General features: G+C 52.4%; 1 protein-coding gene across 1 annotated transcript; it reads left to right on the forward strand.

Moving 5' to 3' along the window:
• Positions 1–6,640: 6,640 nt before the first annotated feature.
• Positions 6,641–13,573, forward strand: FADD (Fas associated via death domain). The gene is made up of 2 exons (XM_072970502.1): positions 6,641–7,090; positions 9,077–13,573. The coding sequence occupies exons 1-2, from the start codon at positions 6,805–6,807 to the stop codon at positions 9,427–9,429; spliced, it is 639 nt and encodes a 212-aa protein (XP_072826603.1). The 5' UTR covers positions 6,641–6,804; the 3' UTR covers positions 9,430–13,573.
• Positions 13,574–16,013: the final 2,440 nt, after the last annotated feature.

The following is a 16,013-nucleotide window of genomic DNA, read 5'->3' on the forward strand; positions in this document are numbered from 1 at the left end:
GGGATAACCCGGGGTGACCGCCCCATCTCAAAGTCCCGCACCTTCTTCACACCTGCAAGGTCGGTCCTACCTGTGAACTAACTGGTTCACTGGTCTGGCAATTGGGACTGGACACCCTGGGGGCCACTGCTCTGTCCTCGCACACCCCTGCCCCCAGGAAGAAGTCTTCTCCTTTAGAAAAAGCTAACCACCCTCAAGCCAAGCCCAGAGTCCCTGGTCAGCTGAAGAAAGACTTCAACACGAGTGCGGGAGACCAGGACAATCAGAACAAGGAAAAGGGAAAGAAAGAGCCCAGGGGACACTGAGCACGTGGAGAAAAAGACCGACGAGCATCCGTGAAACCAGCCAAAGACGCTGCTTCTTCCTTTTTCAGAGACAATGCCAAGTGAGAGAAAAATATGCAACCTGGGTTTCATCAAAATTTTAAAATGTTTTTGCATCAAAGGATACAGTCAACAGAGTGAAACAGCAGTTCACAAAATGGGAGAAAATATTTGTAAATCGCATTTCTGATAAGGGATTTAGATCTAAAATACCAAGGATCCTCTCAACTCAATGACGAAAAGACAAGACACTCAATTAAAAGTGAGCAGGTCTCGGCCATAAAAAGAAGGAAATCATGCCATTTGCAGCCACACGGATGGACCTAGAGCTGATCACACTAAATGAAGTAAGTCAGAGAAAGATAAATACCATATAATATCACTTACATGGAATCTAAAAAGGTGACACAAATGAACTTATGTACAAAATGGAAACAGACTCACAGACGTACAAAACAAAAGGGATGGTAGGGGAAGGGATAAATTAGGAGTTTAGGACTAGCAGATATAAACTACTATATATAAAACAGATAAACAAGTTTATACTGTACAGTACAGGGAACTGTATTCAATATCTTGTAATAACCTATAATGAAAAAGAATATGAAAGAGAATATACATAAATATAACTGAATCACTACGCTGTACATCAGAAACTGGCAGAACATTGTAGGTCAACAATACTTCAATAAAAATAAATAAATACAATTTAAAGTAAAAGTGAGCTGAGGACTCAAACAGACATTTCTCCGGAGAAGATATACAAATGGCCAATAAGCACGTGAAAGATGTTCAGCATCACTGGTCATCAAGGAAATGCAAATCAAACCCATGAGACACCACTGCACATCCTTTAGGATGCCTGTTATCCCAAAACACAAAATAATAAGAGTTGGTGAGGATGTGGAGAAACTGGAAACCTTGTGCATTGCTGGTAGGAATATGAAATGGTGTAGCTACTATGGAAAACACTTTGGAGGTTTCTGAAAAAAATTAAACATAGAATGACCGTATGATCCAGCAGTTGCACACCTGGGTATATGAACAAAAGAATTTAAAGCAGGACTCAAACAGAGGTTTGTACACTCGTTCACCTACGGCTTCACGGGGCGTTCCCTGTGAACAGGAAGACCCTCGCCTGGTTTACAGGAGGCTCCTCACAACAAGCAGGTACCACTCAAAAGGAGGCGCTCACAGCACTGCAGCCCCTCTCCGGGGCATCCCCAAAGGACAGTGGTGAAGAGAAATCCTCCCAGTGGCAGAACTGCTGGGTCTCCAGGACCTGCTTGACATCTGTAGACATGCCACCCAATGGCAGCAGAGCACACTGTGTTTTCCAAGCACTCAGGGAACATTTACCAAGATGGACCACATACTAGGCCATAAGACGAACTCAACAACTTTGAAAGAATGGAAAACACCCAGCGTGCGGTCTGCAACCGTAACAGAATCAAACCAGAAATCAACAACAGGAAGGCAGCAAGGAAGCCTCCGGCACATGTAAATTGCACAGCGCCCTCCCAGAGCATCCAGGGCCAGAGGCAAGGTCCCGAAGGAAATAAAAATAACCAGAAATGAGTGAAAATGAAAAGACAACATATCAAAATGTATGGGACACAGCTAAAGCAATGTTGAGAGGAAAATCCACAAAACCTAAATGCTTACCTTAGAAATACATAACCTATGTTCCTGCCTCAAGAAACTAGAACCAAGAGGAGAAAAAAAGAGCCAAACAATCCCCAAGCCCACGTGCGGCTACAACCAGCAGTCAGAGTCTGCACTCTGGAGCAGGCTCTCACCAGAACCCCATCGTGCTGGCAACCTCATCACGGACGTCCAGCCTCCAGGCTGTGAAAAATAGATTTCTGTTGTTTATAGCCACCCAGTCTACGGTATTTTCTACAGGAACCCAAATGGACTGACATCTAAGGGAATACTACACATCACTACGCTCATAAATTCTACAGCTTAGAAAAACGGACCAATTCCTCAAAACCACACGAAGTACCAAATGCAATCAAGATGAAATAGACAATTTGAGCAGCCCTATAATCATCAAAGAAATGAATTTTATAATTTAAAACTTCCCCCAAAAGATAGCTCCAGGACCAGATACTTTCACTGGAGAAGTCTGCCAAATATTCAAGAAGAATGAACACCAAATTTTCACAACCTCTTCCAGAAAATACATGAGAATGGACGATTTCTCAGCTCATTTCATGAAGCTACTATTACCCTGAACCAGAAACAGACCAAAAAAAGAAAAAAAAAACCAAACAAACCAATGCCAAAAAACAAAAACTATAAACCAAAATATCTTATGAATTTAAATGCAAAATTTCACAACAAAATATTAGCAAACAAATCCAAATATATATACATAAAGAATTATACACCACGACCAAGTGAGATTTACTGCAAGTATGCAAGTCTGGTTCAACATGCAAAAACGAATCCATGTAACCTACCCTATCAGCAACCTAAAGGAAAATTGCACGATTCTATCAATTGATTAAGAAAAGGCTTTTGACAAAATTCAGCACCCATTTATGATTTAAACAAGGGGGGAAAACCCTCAGATTTTTTTAGGAATATAGAAGCATTACCTAAGTTTGATAAAGTGCATCTACTGAAAAAAGCCTGCAGCTGGCATCACAACGGTGAAGAACCAAGTGTGTTCCCCTAAGATTAGGGGCAAGACAAGGACGTCCGTTCCCACGACAGTTATTCAACACAGCGCTGACAGTTCTAGCAACTGCAATAAAGCGATAAAAAGAAATTTAAAGTATACAGGTTGGAAAGTAAAACAAACCAACTCTGTTTGCAGGTGGCATGATGTTGTGATTGTCTACATAGAAAATCCCAGAGAATCAGAACAAATACCACAACAAAAGTACTCCTGAACTAACAAACGCGTTCAGCAAGACTGCAGGATAAAAAAATCGACACACAAAAACTAATCACATTTCTATAATGAACATGCAGAAAGCAGAATTTCAAATAGCATGGCATTTTTAATTACGCCAAAGGAAATTACTTTGAGTGCTTATGTATACAGTCAAAACATGTACAGGATTTGTTTGCTAAAAATTGTAAAATGCTGATGAAAGAAATCAAAGAAGACCTAAGTAAATGGAGAGGCATACCATGTTCATAGATTGGAAGATTCAACATAGTAAAGATGTCACGTCTACCAACTGGCCTATGGGTTTAATGCAATTCCTATCAAAATCCCAGCAAGGTTTTTTTTTTTACTTAGACAAGTATATTTTTAAATTGATAAGGAAAGACACAGAGTCTAGAATAGCTAAAACAGTCTTGACAAAGTAGAATAAAGTGGGAGAAGTTACTCTATGCAAAATTAAGATTTACTATATAGCATTAAGAGAGGGTGGCATTGGTGGAGGGATAGGAACAGAGGTCAATGGAACAGAATCAAGAACCCAGAAATAGATCAAACATACTTAAAGGATTTTTGACGAAGTACAGGCGCAATCCAATGGGAGAAGACAGTTTTTTCAACAACTGGTGCTGGCACAAGTGAACACCTACAGGAAAAAATAATGATTATGTCAACCTAAATCTTACACCTTATACAAAAAATAATCCCAAATGAATCACAGATTAAATGTCATACTGTAAAACTTACGAAAAGAAAACAACAAACGAAGAAATCTTTGGGATCCAGGTTAGGCAAAGAGATCTCAGACTTGATGCCAAAGGCACCATCCATAGAAGGAACATTTGATCAACTGGACCTCATCAAAAGTTAAAATTTTTGCTCTGAGAAAGATCATATAAAGAGGATAAAGAGATAAGATATAGACTGAAAGGTAACAGGTCAGACGTAGCGATCACTGTGCTAACAGAGATTCAAATTAACCAAGCCTTATACAAGATTCATTCAGTCAGAAAGGTTTTGTGGGCTCCTATGAAGTGTCAGACAGTGTTCTGGGCGCTTGGACTCTGGCAAGGGAGACGGGCAAAAAACAGAGTAGGAAGCAGAGTGTGTTGTAAGTCGGGAGACGCTACATGCAAGGCAGAAACCCTGCAGCGGGGTTAGGGGATGGGGATGTGGTTTACCCTCCTTGGATCACCTCCCACCTCAGCCTCCCTCCCAGACTCCGCCACGTCTCCCTGACAGCTGGACGCCCTCTGGGATCGGACCTTGGTACTTTTTCCGTTCTTCTCTCCCTCCGAAAGTGCCCTTGTTCTGTGCTCTAAGTACTGTATTAGTCAAGGTTCTCAAGAGAAACAGAACCCGTAGGATAAAGAGAGAGAGATGAAAAGATTTGTTGTGAGATTGGCTCACGTTACGGAGACCAAGGTCTGCCATCTGCACGCTGGGAGCCAGGACAGCTGGTGATGTGGCTCAGTCTGAGTCTGAAGGCCTGAAAATTGAGAGACTGATGGAATTCAAGGAGAGAGAGTGGATTCTGCAAACTGGGCGCGGGGGAGGGGGGGGCGATGTGCTTTTATCAGTCAATTCAAAGGCCAATCTCTTCCAGAAACACACTCACAGACACAACTGGAAATAATGTTACCAGCTCTCCGGGCCTCCCTTAGCCCAGGCAAGTTGGCATGTAAAATTAACCATCACAAACACCATCTATCTGCAAGATACTCCCAAATTCACATCTCCTGCCCGGATCTCTGTCCCAGACCCGGGTCCTGTGCACCTCACTGTCCAGTCAACATCTCCAATAGGTCCTCCCCCAAACCCACCCTACCAACACTTTCCCCAGGTCGGTCAGTGGATGCTCCATCTTTCAAGCATCCTCAGTGTCTCTCACTGACATACACCCCAAATCAAAAGAAGAATCCCCTTCTCAGCCCCTCCACTGCACCTGCCCCAAGTACATTCACCTCTTTCATCTGGATTCTACCCAGCGGCAGAGTGATTCTTTTTTTTTTTTTATTCAGAGAGATTATTTAAAATGTAACTGAGACCTCACTATGAGCGACATTATTCATAATGGCCAAAAGGCAGAAACAACTGAAAACTCTGCCCACTGATGACTGGCTATGCAGATGTGTCCACACGAAGGAACACGGCTGACTCAGAAAAGGGAAACCAGCTCTGTCACAGGCTACAGCGCAGGTGAACCTTAGGTGTGACGCTCCGGGGGAGAAACCCGGCACAGAAAGCCTGTGCTCTATGGTTCCGTGTATAAGAAATTGTTCAGAACAGTCAAATCCAAAGAGACAGAAAGTAAATTAGTGGTTGCCAGGGGCTGGGGAAGGAGGACGGGAAAGGAAATGACTGCTAATGAGGACCAGCTTTCTGCTTGGGGTGATGAAAACGTCCTAAAATTAGCTAACGATGAGGTTTGCACAACCTTATGAATATACTAAAAACCACTTAATTGTACACTTTAAAAGGGTGAGTTTTATGAAACGTGAATTATATCGCAATTATATACATATTTTTTCAACTCAGACGGCTTCACTCCTCCCCCAACAGCCTGCAGGGACTCCCTCTCCAGGGCAGTAAAGCCGGTCCTTACCTGGCTCCTTCTAACCCAACCCTCCCCTCGCCGCCCACCCCTGCCTCCCCAGCTCTGCTCCTGCAACCTGCGCCCTCCTCTGCGCTCCCGCGCTGGCTGCGGCCCCGCCCCGCCCTCTTCGCCCCGCACCTGCACACCTGGCCCCGCACCCCCGCTCATGCACCTGCCCCGCGGGGCCTGCTCCGACCGCGCCCTCTCGGCGTGCGGAGCCCCCACCGCCATGCTCCCCACCCTCTATCCTCCTGGCCCTGGCCCTTGTTCACTTCTGGCTTAGCGCACTTTTTTATCTGTACTGTGTAACCCTGTGTACTGAGGCTGTAAGTTCGGGGCAAGGTGGGGGGCTTCCACACTTTGTTCCCGAATTTGTCTCCAGAAGCTACTGCGTGGCACACAGTGGGTCCTCAATAAATGCTAATGAGCAGTCAAAAGAATACTGGCGATTATTTTTTAACTCAAGGATGTATTAACCTTTAAAACCTAGATAAACCTCTGGTTAGTCGTTTCCGCACACAGATGCCCACGGGGAACGAAAGGACAGTTAACAAATAAATGCATTTATTATCGGCGTCCGCAGTGCAAAATTCCACAGGAAACCCAGGCGGACGCTCCCAGCCGGCGCCCGAGGTCTGCAGACGGTGAAGGCCGCGCGTCTCTAACGGGAGAGAAGGTTTGCAGAGCGCAGGCGCGGAGACCGTCCCCTCGCGCCGCCAGCCTGTCTGGGGCGCCCCCTAGTGGCGGCCGCGCGCCTTCCAGGCGGAAATGGCTGCCGTTGAGTTCGGGGCGCATGCGCGGGTCCCGGGGTTCTCGCGAGACCTCCGCGACAGACTTCCGGTGGCCAGCCCGGGGCGCGGAAAGAGGGAGGGGGCCTCGAGGCCGTGGGGTGTGGGGCGTGTGTGGAGGCGGCGGGCCGGCGAGCGGGCGGCGGGCCGGGCGGGGGACGCGCGCAGAGGCCGGGCCCTGCCGCGCCCGCCGCCATGGACCCGTTCCTGCTGCTGCTGCACTCGGTGTCGACCGGCCTGTCGAGCAGCGAGCTGACCGAGCTCAAGTTTCTGTGCCAGAGCCGCGTGGGCAAGAGGAAGCTGGAGCGCGTGCAGAGCGGCCTGGACCTCTTCTCCGTGCTGCTCGAGCAGAACGAGCTGAGCTCGGAGCACACCGTGCTGCTGCGCGAGCTGCTCGTCTCCCTGCGGCGCCAGGACCTGCTGCGGCGCCTGGACGACTTCGAGGCAGGCGCGGCGGGCGGGGCGGCGCCGGAGGAGCGAGGTGGGGCTGGGGGCCGAGAGGGGCCGGGGGCGGACGGGCGGGCGGGGGCGGGGGCCTGGGGGCCCGGCCGGCAGGGTGGAGGGACCGGGGAAACAGGGAGGCGGGGCCTGCTGGCCCCGCCTAGTTTCGGTCTGCCCGGCGCCTGACCTGTTCCGGGTTCGGTTTGCGTCGGTTTTCTCTCAACAGCCCTGGGAGACCCAAAGCTCAGAAGAGCTAACTCAGCCTAGGCTGCAGAGCATGGACACCTACCCCCTCAGCCTCAGTGTCTCCTCCACTGCCCCACTCCCTCCAGGTGAACTGGAAACTACTCGAAAGAAAGGGGCGTTGCTAACCTCCTGGGTGGGGAGGAGTCGGCCCGGAAAGAAGCTAGGCCCGCCTGGGCCGCCTCTGCGGTGTGTCCGGCTGGCGCTCTCCGCAGCCGGCGGAGAATAATGCGGACACCGTAGCTCTACACAGGGCTTGCAGTGTGCCAGTGATCCCCATAAGCACTTAACATACTTACCTTTCACAGTAAGCCTGTTAGGTACTGTTACCTATCATGCCCGTTTTACAGGTGGAGGGACTGTGCCTGAGAGAGGGGTTAAGGGACTTGCCGAAGACTCACAGCCGGTAACTAAGGAGCTGTAGGATTGGAAGAGGCAGCCTGGCCGCAGGGTGGGCGGCAGTAGCCACTGCACTATCTCTCGGACCAAGTCCATGCTGTAGGGGCTTCCCACCTGCTCTCAGGCACGCCCTTTTTCTACCCTCACCGGAGTGTAGCTGGGTTTCTCAGCCACAACCCTGTGTTCTCAGAGCCCAGGGGAGGGGGTTGGGGGACGCTTTGGGGACATCCCTCACAGACTTAGAACTATGGCCTGGAATCAGCCATTTAGTCACTGAACCAAAAAAAGGATATAAACGTGACACCCCAGGTACCGTTCCATAAGGCCTGGTGCTTGTCGATGGCAAACTGGACAGCACAGCTCTGCCCGAGAACAGTCCAGTTCAGATTTCTATATATAAATGCACACACATACATTCAGGTGACAGTATACACACAGCTGGACAAACAAAACAGGACAGAAAAAATGTTCTGGAGTATATTCAGTGACAGAGGAGGGATACTGAAATAATACACTTGAAAGGTAGTCCACAAAACAAAGACCCTAACATTTTAGGTTTATACCTGTATGTCTGTGTGTGTGTTTTTATTTGTGTAGCTACTGCATGTTGGAGTAAAGTCCACCAGAAGAGTAACTGCAGGTTTTGGTGGGTTGATGAGAGACAATTTTACATTGCTCTTTTCCAGGAAGCAGTGTTTTGGGTTTTTTAGATGTTTTTCCTTTAGTAGAGGTACTGGGGATTGAACCCAGGACCCCAGAAGGCAGTTTTTGCGTAATGGTTAAGAATGGACTCTGGCATCACGCCATCAAGGTTTCGTGTCCTGCTCTGCTGTTGTCCAGCTGCAGGACCTCAGGAAGTGACTTCCCTTCCCTGTGCCTGTTTGCTTATCTGGACGAATGGTCCTAGTAACACGAGTACCCACCTCACAGGGCTGTCGGGGCTGGAGGAGTTGGCACCCAGGCCGACAGCGTCTTGGGGGTTCGGAGCTGGAGGTGCAGCTTGGCAGGAGCCTCCCAAGAAGCATTTTGTCCTCCTCCCTGCTCCCCCCAATTCCAGAAACAGCCTTGTAGAGTCTGTAGTGCCCAGCCTGCTGCTCTCAGCAGATGAGGACACAGTAGCCAGGGCCTGGAGACCGGGGGTCAGCAGGGCAGATTCCGAAGGAAGAGCTGGGGGGGGTTGTTGGTTTCCCAGGGTTGCCATACGTACTCTTGGGCTTTCTGTGACCTTCCCTTGGCCCCTCTGCTGCTGGGTGACTTCAGCCCCTGCAGGGGGACCTCTGGGTCATCTCTGAGAAGCCCATTTGGGAGCAGGGGTTGGGGGTTACCTGCCTCCTAAGGACCTCCCCAGACCTCTGGTGAATCACTGTGTCCTTTCCCTCCCCAGACCTGCGTGCAGCATTTGACATCATCTGTGACAACGTGGGGAAGGACTGGAGGAGACTGGCTCGTCAACTCAAAGTGTCCGACGCCAAGATCGATGCCATCGAGGAGAAGTATCCCCGAAACCTGGCCGAACAGGTGAGGGAGTCGCTGAGGGTCTGGAGGAACAGCAGGAAGGAGGACGCAGCTGTGTCCCACCTGGTGGGGGCGCTCAGGGCCTGCCGGCTGAACCTGGTGGCGGACCTCGTGGAGGAAGATCAGCAGGCCCGGGCCCGCCAGAGCCAGAGCGAGGGCGGTGGTGACCCTGCATCCCTGGAGTCATGGAACTTGAATGCGCCCACCTCCAGAGCTTCCTAGTGACCCAGCTGCTCTTCCTTGTGGACCAAGAGTACCTGCACAGTCTGAACTCCATTTCCTCCCCGGAGGTCGACCGAGCCCTGTCCAAGCCAGCACCGGCAAGACCTGGCAGGGAGCAGGGGTGAGGGCCAGCACTCACAGAGCCAGCCCAGCCTTCGAGTCATCGCTGGCGCACCCGAGCGCTCATCTGTGCCCGGCGGTGCTTTGGGCACTGTGGTCACTCTGGGAGGGAGCTGCTCCTGTCCCAGTTAAACGAGTTTCGACGGGGGGACATGTGGAACCGTGTCCAGCACACAGAAGGAATCTTAAGACTTAGCGGCTGTGACCTTTGTTATTCTGTCCTCTCTGGAGCCCACGCTGGTCACTGCTGAGTCATTCTGCCGCCCCCACCATCGGGCCAAAGGCTTCAAGGCTGAGGCTGTCCCGATAGACCCGTATGCCAGGGCAGGTGGGATGGGGGTGAGGTGCACCCTGACCGAGGACCGGGAGACCTCCCACAGCCCAGCTCTCGACCTTCGAGTGAGCCGAGCCTCCTTTGAGGGGCATAGGGACAGCACGGTGGTGCAGACGGGCTGAGGTGACCCTGTGAGATGCTCAGAAGCCTCGGGCACAGACAGCGGTTGACTGGTGCCAGTTCTTTGAAGTATGATTCCTGTGATTCCACAGCTTATTACTGTTTTGTATCAAAATCATTGTCTTATCATATTCTGTGATAATCAGAATTGGCAAGAGAGCTGGATCCTATGATTTTGAGAAGTAATCTTCTTATTTCTAAAGTAATTTTATTAAAGCAAACACCTTTGCAGCAGAGACCTCCACATTACAAAGGAGTTACCATTCCCGGTGGTGATGATTTCATTTTACATATTCCCCAAACTCCCGTGTTAGCCGATCTCATGCCCCGTAGTGGCTATCCCAAGCCCCGCCTGTGAGCAGGCGGCTGCGCTTGACGTCCGCTCCAGGAACCACTTACGAGGGGAGTGTGTCCCTCAGCAGATCTCGGTCACCCAGAGGGCCGCTTTTATTGGCTTCGGGCCTGCCCACCTCCGGAGGCATCAGAGAGTCAAGTGGCCGTCCAGTGTGCCTCCCAGCTGTGACCTTGGCAAAGCCAGGTGTGACATCAGGCTGAGATTGGGTTGCTGAGATCCCAGCCATGCTCCCCGCCAAGCTGTGCACCCAGCCTTCAGTGGATGTTTACAACATCAGGACCTGTGCTCGAAGCTAGTATAAACAAGGTAGAGTGGCCCTGCTCCGTGGACCCGGAAAATCAGTTCACAAGTTTGGGGTGCTGCCAAGGAGCTGAGGCGGGTTCTGTCCTGGAACAGCGTGACCTGGCCTGTGTTAGGTACTGGACTTTCCCCCTCCTGCCAGCAGCACCTGCCTCTCCAGGCCTCGGGTCAGGGCTAGTTCTGTGGTAACACACATCATCGCCATCGAATGAGAGTGGCTTGGCTAATGGATCACTTTGGGAAGTAGGTGTCCACACTTGAGCAGAGACAGATTTCAGAGGTTGTGCCAATCCCTGTGGTTTCCAGGACAGAAAGGGCAACAGTGAGAGAGTGTCTGCTGTCCGCCCCCCAGGGCCTGGAGCGGGCTGACCTTGGCGGCTGTGGGCCACTGGGCAAAGCTGCAGAGCCTGGTGACGGGGGAACTTGCGCTCGAAGCTGCCCCCAGAGGTGGGGGTTCAAGGGCAGGCGGCAGCATCCCTCGGTTCAGCCCATCGCTGGTCACGAGGCTGCCCCCGTGTCCTTGCTGTGCCCAGCTTTGGGCAGCCTGAGCCAGCTGCCTGCCTGCCCTTCGGAAGCACGGAGTTTCCCAGCTTTGTAACCAAAGGCAAAAGCGTGATGAAAGTGTGCGGGAGAAGCACCGAAGCCCGCGTGGGCCCGAGCAGTGGGGAGGCGCACAGCAGGCTTGAGAGCGGTTTCCTGGGTGACACGGGTTTTAATGCGGTGTGTGTGGTCCCCGTTTTCTAGAATGCGTTTTTCAGTTGTCCACCAGATGACAGTACGAGGTGTCGCGTGGACTGTTGGCAGGGACAGTCCTGGAGATCCGTAGAGCGTGTGGGCTTCGAGCCTGACCTGGGTCTGATCCTGGGCTCTGCCCCTTGTGGCTCCATCGTCCTGAAAGGGACCAGGGACCATTAGATAAACACTAAGTGCCCGGATCTGTGGCACTTTTCAGATATCTCAAAAACAAGCACTAGTTCGTGCAGACCCCCAGCTCTGCCGAAGGCCGTGCTGCTCTGAGGGTGTCGGGACATGAGCCCGGCAGTCCATCCTCACGCCGAGCCCCACCCCACGTCTTAGGTGACCTGCACCGCCAGCACCCTCCTGCTGCTGATTCCAGCTGCTCCCATGCAGGAGTTCTGGGTCTCATGACCACCCCTGGGACAACGTGATTGACAGCTAGTCAGAGATGTGACTGTGGGGACCGGTCAGCGACACCCAATCTGAGTAGGGAGTTGCTGCAGTTTTTGGACAAGGATTTCTCATGGCAACATCACCAAAGAAACAATCTTTATTCCTCTTTTTTTTTTCTTTTTTTTGGCAGTCACGTACAACTTTTGTGAAGGTGCACACAGACTGTGGTGTACTTGAAAGCTAAAGTTAAGAGCCACATTTTGCTCTCGTGATCCTTTTTCCCCTGGGAAAGCATCTATGCTTTGCTGGAGGTTTCCCGGCCAAGGAAGGAGGATTTGATCAATCCTGGAGCAAAGGATCCCTCCCTCTCCTGGCCCCGCATGTTTCCCGGCTTCACAGCCTTCCTCCCGTCCCTCCATCCCCCACACCACAGCCAGCCCTGCTCCAGCGCACACAGGGGCTGTCAGTCTGCCCTGCAGGGTCCTCGCCCCCTCCAGGCTCTTCCGTTGCGGGCTGGGATTTGGCAGCCCCCCACCCATCCTGTTCTCCCCACTGGCTCTCTGACCGCTCTTCCGCCCTGGCGCCCCTAAGGCCACCCCCAGACTGCACCGCTGGAGCGGGAGTCTTCCTGTCCCGTCGTGTACTCTGTCTTGTGCAGCCTTTGGGGCACTTAACGTTCTCTCCATGGAATGTTCTGGCTTCCCTCCCCCTGGCCACGCCCCTCAGACACCTCACCCTGTCCTAGCAGCAGCCCACCCCTCTCTGTCAGCTCCTCGCCGGGGCACCTTGGCCTCATCTCTCCCCGGTGCCTCCCACGCCGTTCTCGCCGCTAGACCCTCGTGTCAGCAGCCTGGGGGCAGCACTTGCCTTAGGAAGGAGCGGATCACAGCTTTCTGGAATCAGGATGTGGGTAGCATGCGGGCAGGCGTCCTGCCCCCCCACACCTGAGAGTCGGCACCCCCGGCCTGTGCCCAGTCCCGTGCCTTGTGCCGCAGGGCAGTCCACCCAGTTGCCCGCGGTGCAGGCACTGTCCCCTCTGCCCCCCGCCCCCGGCAGAGCCTCAGCCTGTCCCTGCCTCGCCCCCACAGCCCACCCCAGTCAGCAGCCAGAAATGCAAGCCAGCCACGTCATACTGCAGACCCGGCTGCGTTCTCAGAGCGAGCTCTCTGCACGTAGTGTTCAGCTTCATGTTTTTATTTCCACGGTGACCATCCTGAGTCGTGCTGTGGGCTGCCTGCTCAGCACAGGGGCCCCAGACAGGCAGGCCTGACGCGGGGTCACCGCCCGTCTCCCTCCAGCTACTGAGTCAGGCACAGATTCTCATACAGGGAAAATTCACTCTTGAAACTATTTTCATCCAAGAAGCCCTCAGTTTAAGTCCATGACTAAGCTAAGACCCTGTGGCTAGAGTCCCACATGTATACCCACCATGTGATTGTCACCGAGGAACAGAGGCCCGGTCAGGGCATGGGTGAGGCCTTCCTGGTGTGGCTGGACCAGGAGAATGTGGCGGGCCGTTTGGTCACCTGGGCACCATCTCCCAAACCCGCCTGGTGACAGTCTCTAGACATGAGGTGATGGTTTGGTTTCAGCACAACGCGTGTTGTTGGAGGGGACAGAGCACCTGTTGGGGAGATGGCAGAGTTCTTGAGATGGGTGACGGTGACTGTTGGCAACGTGGTGCGTGTGCCCAGTGGCACTTAGAAATGGCCAAAGGGTCAGTTTTATGTGTATTGTTACAACTTTAGCAATCATACCTCACATTAAATTAACTAATTACATGATTGATCTGAGTTATCCATTCTGTGGGCTTCTCTCTCATTTGTAATTTTACTGGCGTTTTACAGATTACGAGGGCTGGAAGCATGAGCTCATAGCGGGCCCAGCGTGTGCGTGGAAGTAATGTTACAAATAAACCGTCCCCCGTTGCTCCCTTGCGGGGTGGTTTGGGCTGGAGAAACCCGGCTGCAGGTACCCAGGCCCCTCAGCACCATGAGGAACGAGAGGGGGCCCTGCCCCGTGCAGCCCGCCCGCTCCCTGACACCCGCCCCCGTCCCCATGGCCCGGCCCAGGCTGCCAGTGTGACGCGGCCCTGTCCGACCCCCACCGCCCACAGCAGACCCTGCCCACCCTGTCGGAGCCCCACCAGGCGCGGCTCCCGGCACGTACAGCTAAGTGAGCGGAGGCCCACCGTGTGCTCGGGGAGCGGGTGAGCAAGTGAGCCACAGGGAAGGAAGCACACAGGCCCGGGGGCCCCTCCATCCACCTCAGCCGGCGGCGACCGAGACACAGGACTTGCCCTCCACACCGCCTAGGCCCAGCCGGCGACCCCAGGGAGGCACCCCCACCCCCGAATCGCCACAGACCACCACAGGGCCGCCCCTCTGGCAGGGCTGATGCCACCTGCACAGGAACACGCACCCTTTGCGCTGGGCGCTCTTGACACGTGCAGTCATTTCGCGCGTCCGTCCGTCCGTCTGCCCATCCGTCGTCCGCCCGTCCGTGCCCTCATTTGGTAGGTTTTTATCAAAGGGCTGACAGCTCAGACGGGGGCTGTCCGCTTCGCCTCCCTCTAGCTGGGTGACCCCACGGTGAGCCCACTTCCGCATCTCCCTTGCCTATCTGATGGGACCCTCCCTCTCCCAGTTGCAAGTGGTGGTAAGTGTCTGGGTGTTACTGGCACATGGTGAAGGTCACTAAATGTCACTCTTTATTCCTGAACGACTCCACAGGTTTAAATGACAGCTATGAAACTTGCATCACATGTTCCTTCCCCGAGGTCTTCAGAGGCATCAGATGATACCTGGGGAACCAGCCCCCATGCCTCTCACCAAGGAGCACATGAGTCCGGCCCGGCCACGGCATCCTCTGTCATCTGGCCCCACTGATGTCCACAGCCCAGACCAGAGACCACAGACCACAGAAATACACGTTAAGAGTACGTAGGTTGACCAGCAGACTTACTCATCTTTGTCACACAGCAGGGGACCCCGTGGAGGCATGGGATAGTTGGAATAAGGTAGATGTAATAGAGGTAAAGGAAGCAGTGCCAGGGCATCCCAAGGAGGCTGTCCTCGAGCCAACAGCCCGGGTTTGAATCCCGGCTCTGCTCCTTAGCAGCCATGTGACTTCGGGCCAATTAACTCAGCTGCAGAATGGAGTATTAGAGGACCAGCTTCAAAGGGATGCTGGGAGGACTGACTTGTTCATAAAGCACAGGTGTGTACACGAGGACGCCTGCAGCCTCCGTTGTCCCTGCACTGTCTGGTAATCTCGATGACACTGGTGAAGCAGACAGCAGAGCTGAGAGACAAGCATCACTGAGTAACTGAATCAACTTGCTTTGTCTCTGGGACCGTCACACGTGATGACACTTTTTTTAAAATGTCTTCCGGACAGTTTCATTGGATTTTCTGGTGTTGACGCAGTAAAGGCATATGATAATCAGATGGGAATTTAGAATATGTTTCAAATCAATGAGAAAAGAATTCAATAAATGGGGTTAGGACAACTGGGAAAGATTCTTCCATCCCTACCTCACTCCTACCCAAATAAATTCCCAATGCATACAAAATATGAATTTCTTTTAAAAATGATGCAAACCCTGGGAAAACTTCTATCTTGCAGAGGAAGGAGAGGGCCAAGAAGCAAAAGGCTGATCAGTGTGACCACTTAAAAAACTAAAAATGTCTACTTTTCAAAAAATATAAACAAGTTTAAAAGACAGATGACACCTGGTGAAGTGTATATAGGTGAAGGAGTGACGTTTAGGGTAAAGAGCCTGCCCAGAGTCATTCATTCGCTCACTTTCCCGCAAGTGTTCGGCGAGCACCTACTATACGGGAGACATTGTCAGACGGGAGGTACGTCGGGAGCCGCCTTCACGGAGCGTCTGTTCTAGAGGGAGAGGCACGGCACTCCCATGTCCTGGAGGGTGACACTGGGCTGCCTCTGATGCCCACTGCGTCCCTGCAGCTGGATTCCGAGTCCCTACAGCCCTGTGTATCCAGTGCTGGGAGCCACGCGGGGACGAGGCCCCACTGCGGGAGGGGTCACGCCTTTGCCTACAAGCACTTACTCCTCACTGGTGTTGAACCCCCAAACTTGCACTTCCTATGAGTAAATTTGGGGGACTCTGCCTTCCCCTAGGGCTGCTGGGGGACAAGGCCAATGCAGAGCCTAGAAGCTAGTGCTGATTTATTATTATCTCGGGATAATGACAGT

Source organism: Vicugna pacos, chromosome 10 (genome assembly GCF_048564905.1).
Source record: "Vicugna pacos chromosome 10, VicPac4, whole genome shotgun sequence".
NCBI lineage: Eukaryota > Metazoa > Chordata > Mammalia > Artiodactyla > Camelidae > Vicugna > Vicugna pacos.

Excerpts from the sequence above, each read along its gene's own strand:
- FADD (XM_072970502.1), top strand. The coding sequence starts at position 6,805 with ATGGACCCGTTCCTGCTGCTGCTGCACTCGGTGTCGACCGGCCTGTCG. Across the intron at positions 7,091-9,076 it reads GGCGGCGCCGGAGGAGCGAG|ACCTGCGTGCAGCATTTGAC; the intron begins GTGGGGCTGGGG and ends TTCCCTCCCCAG.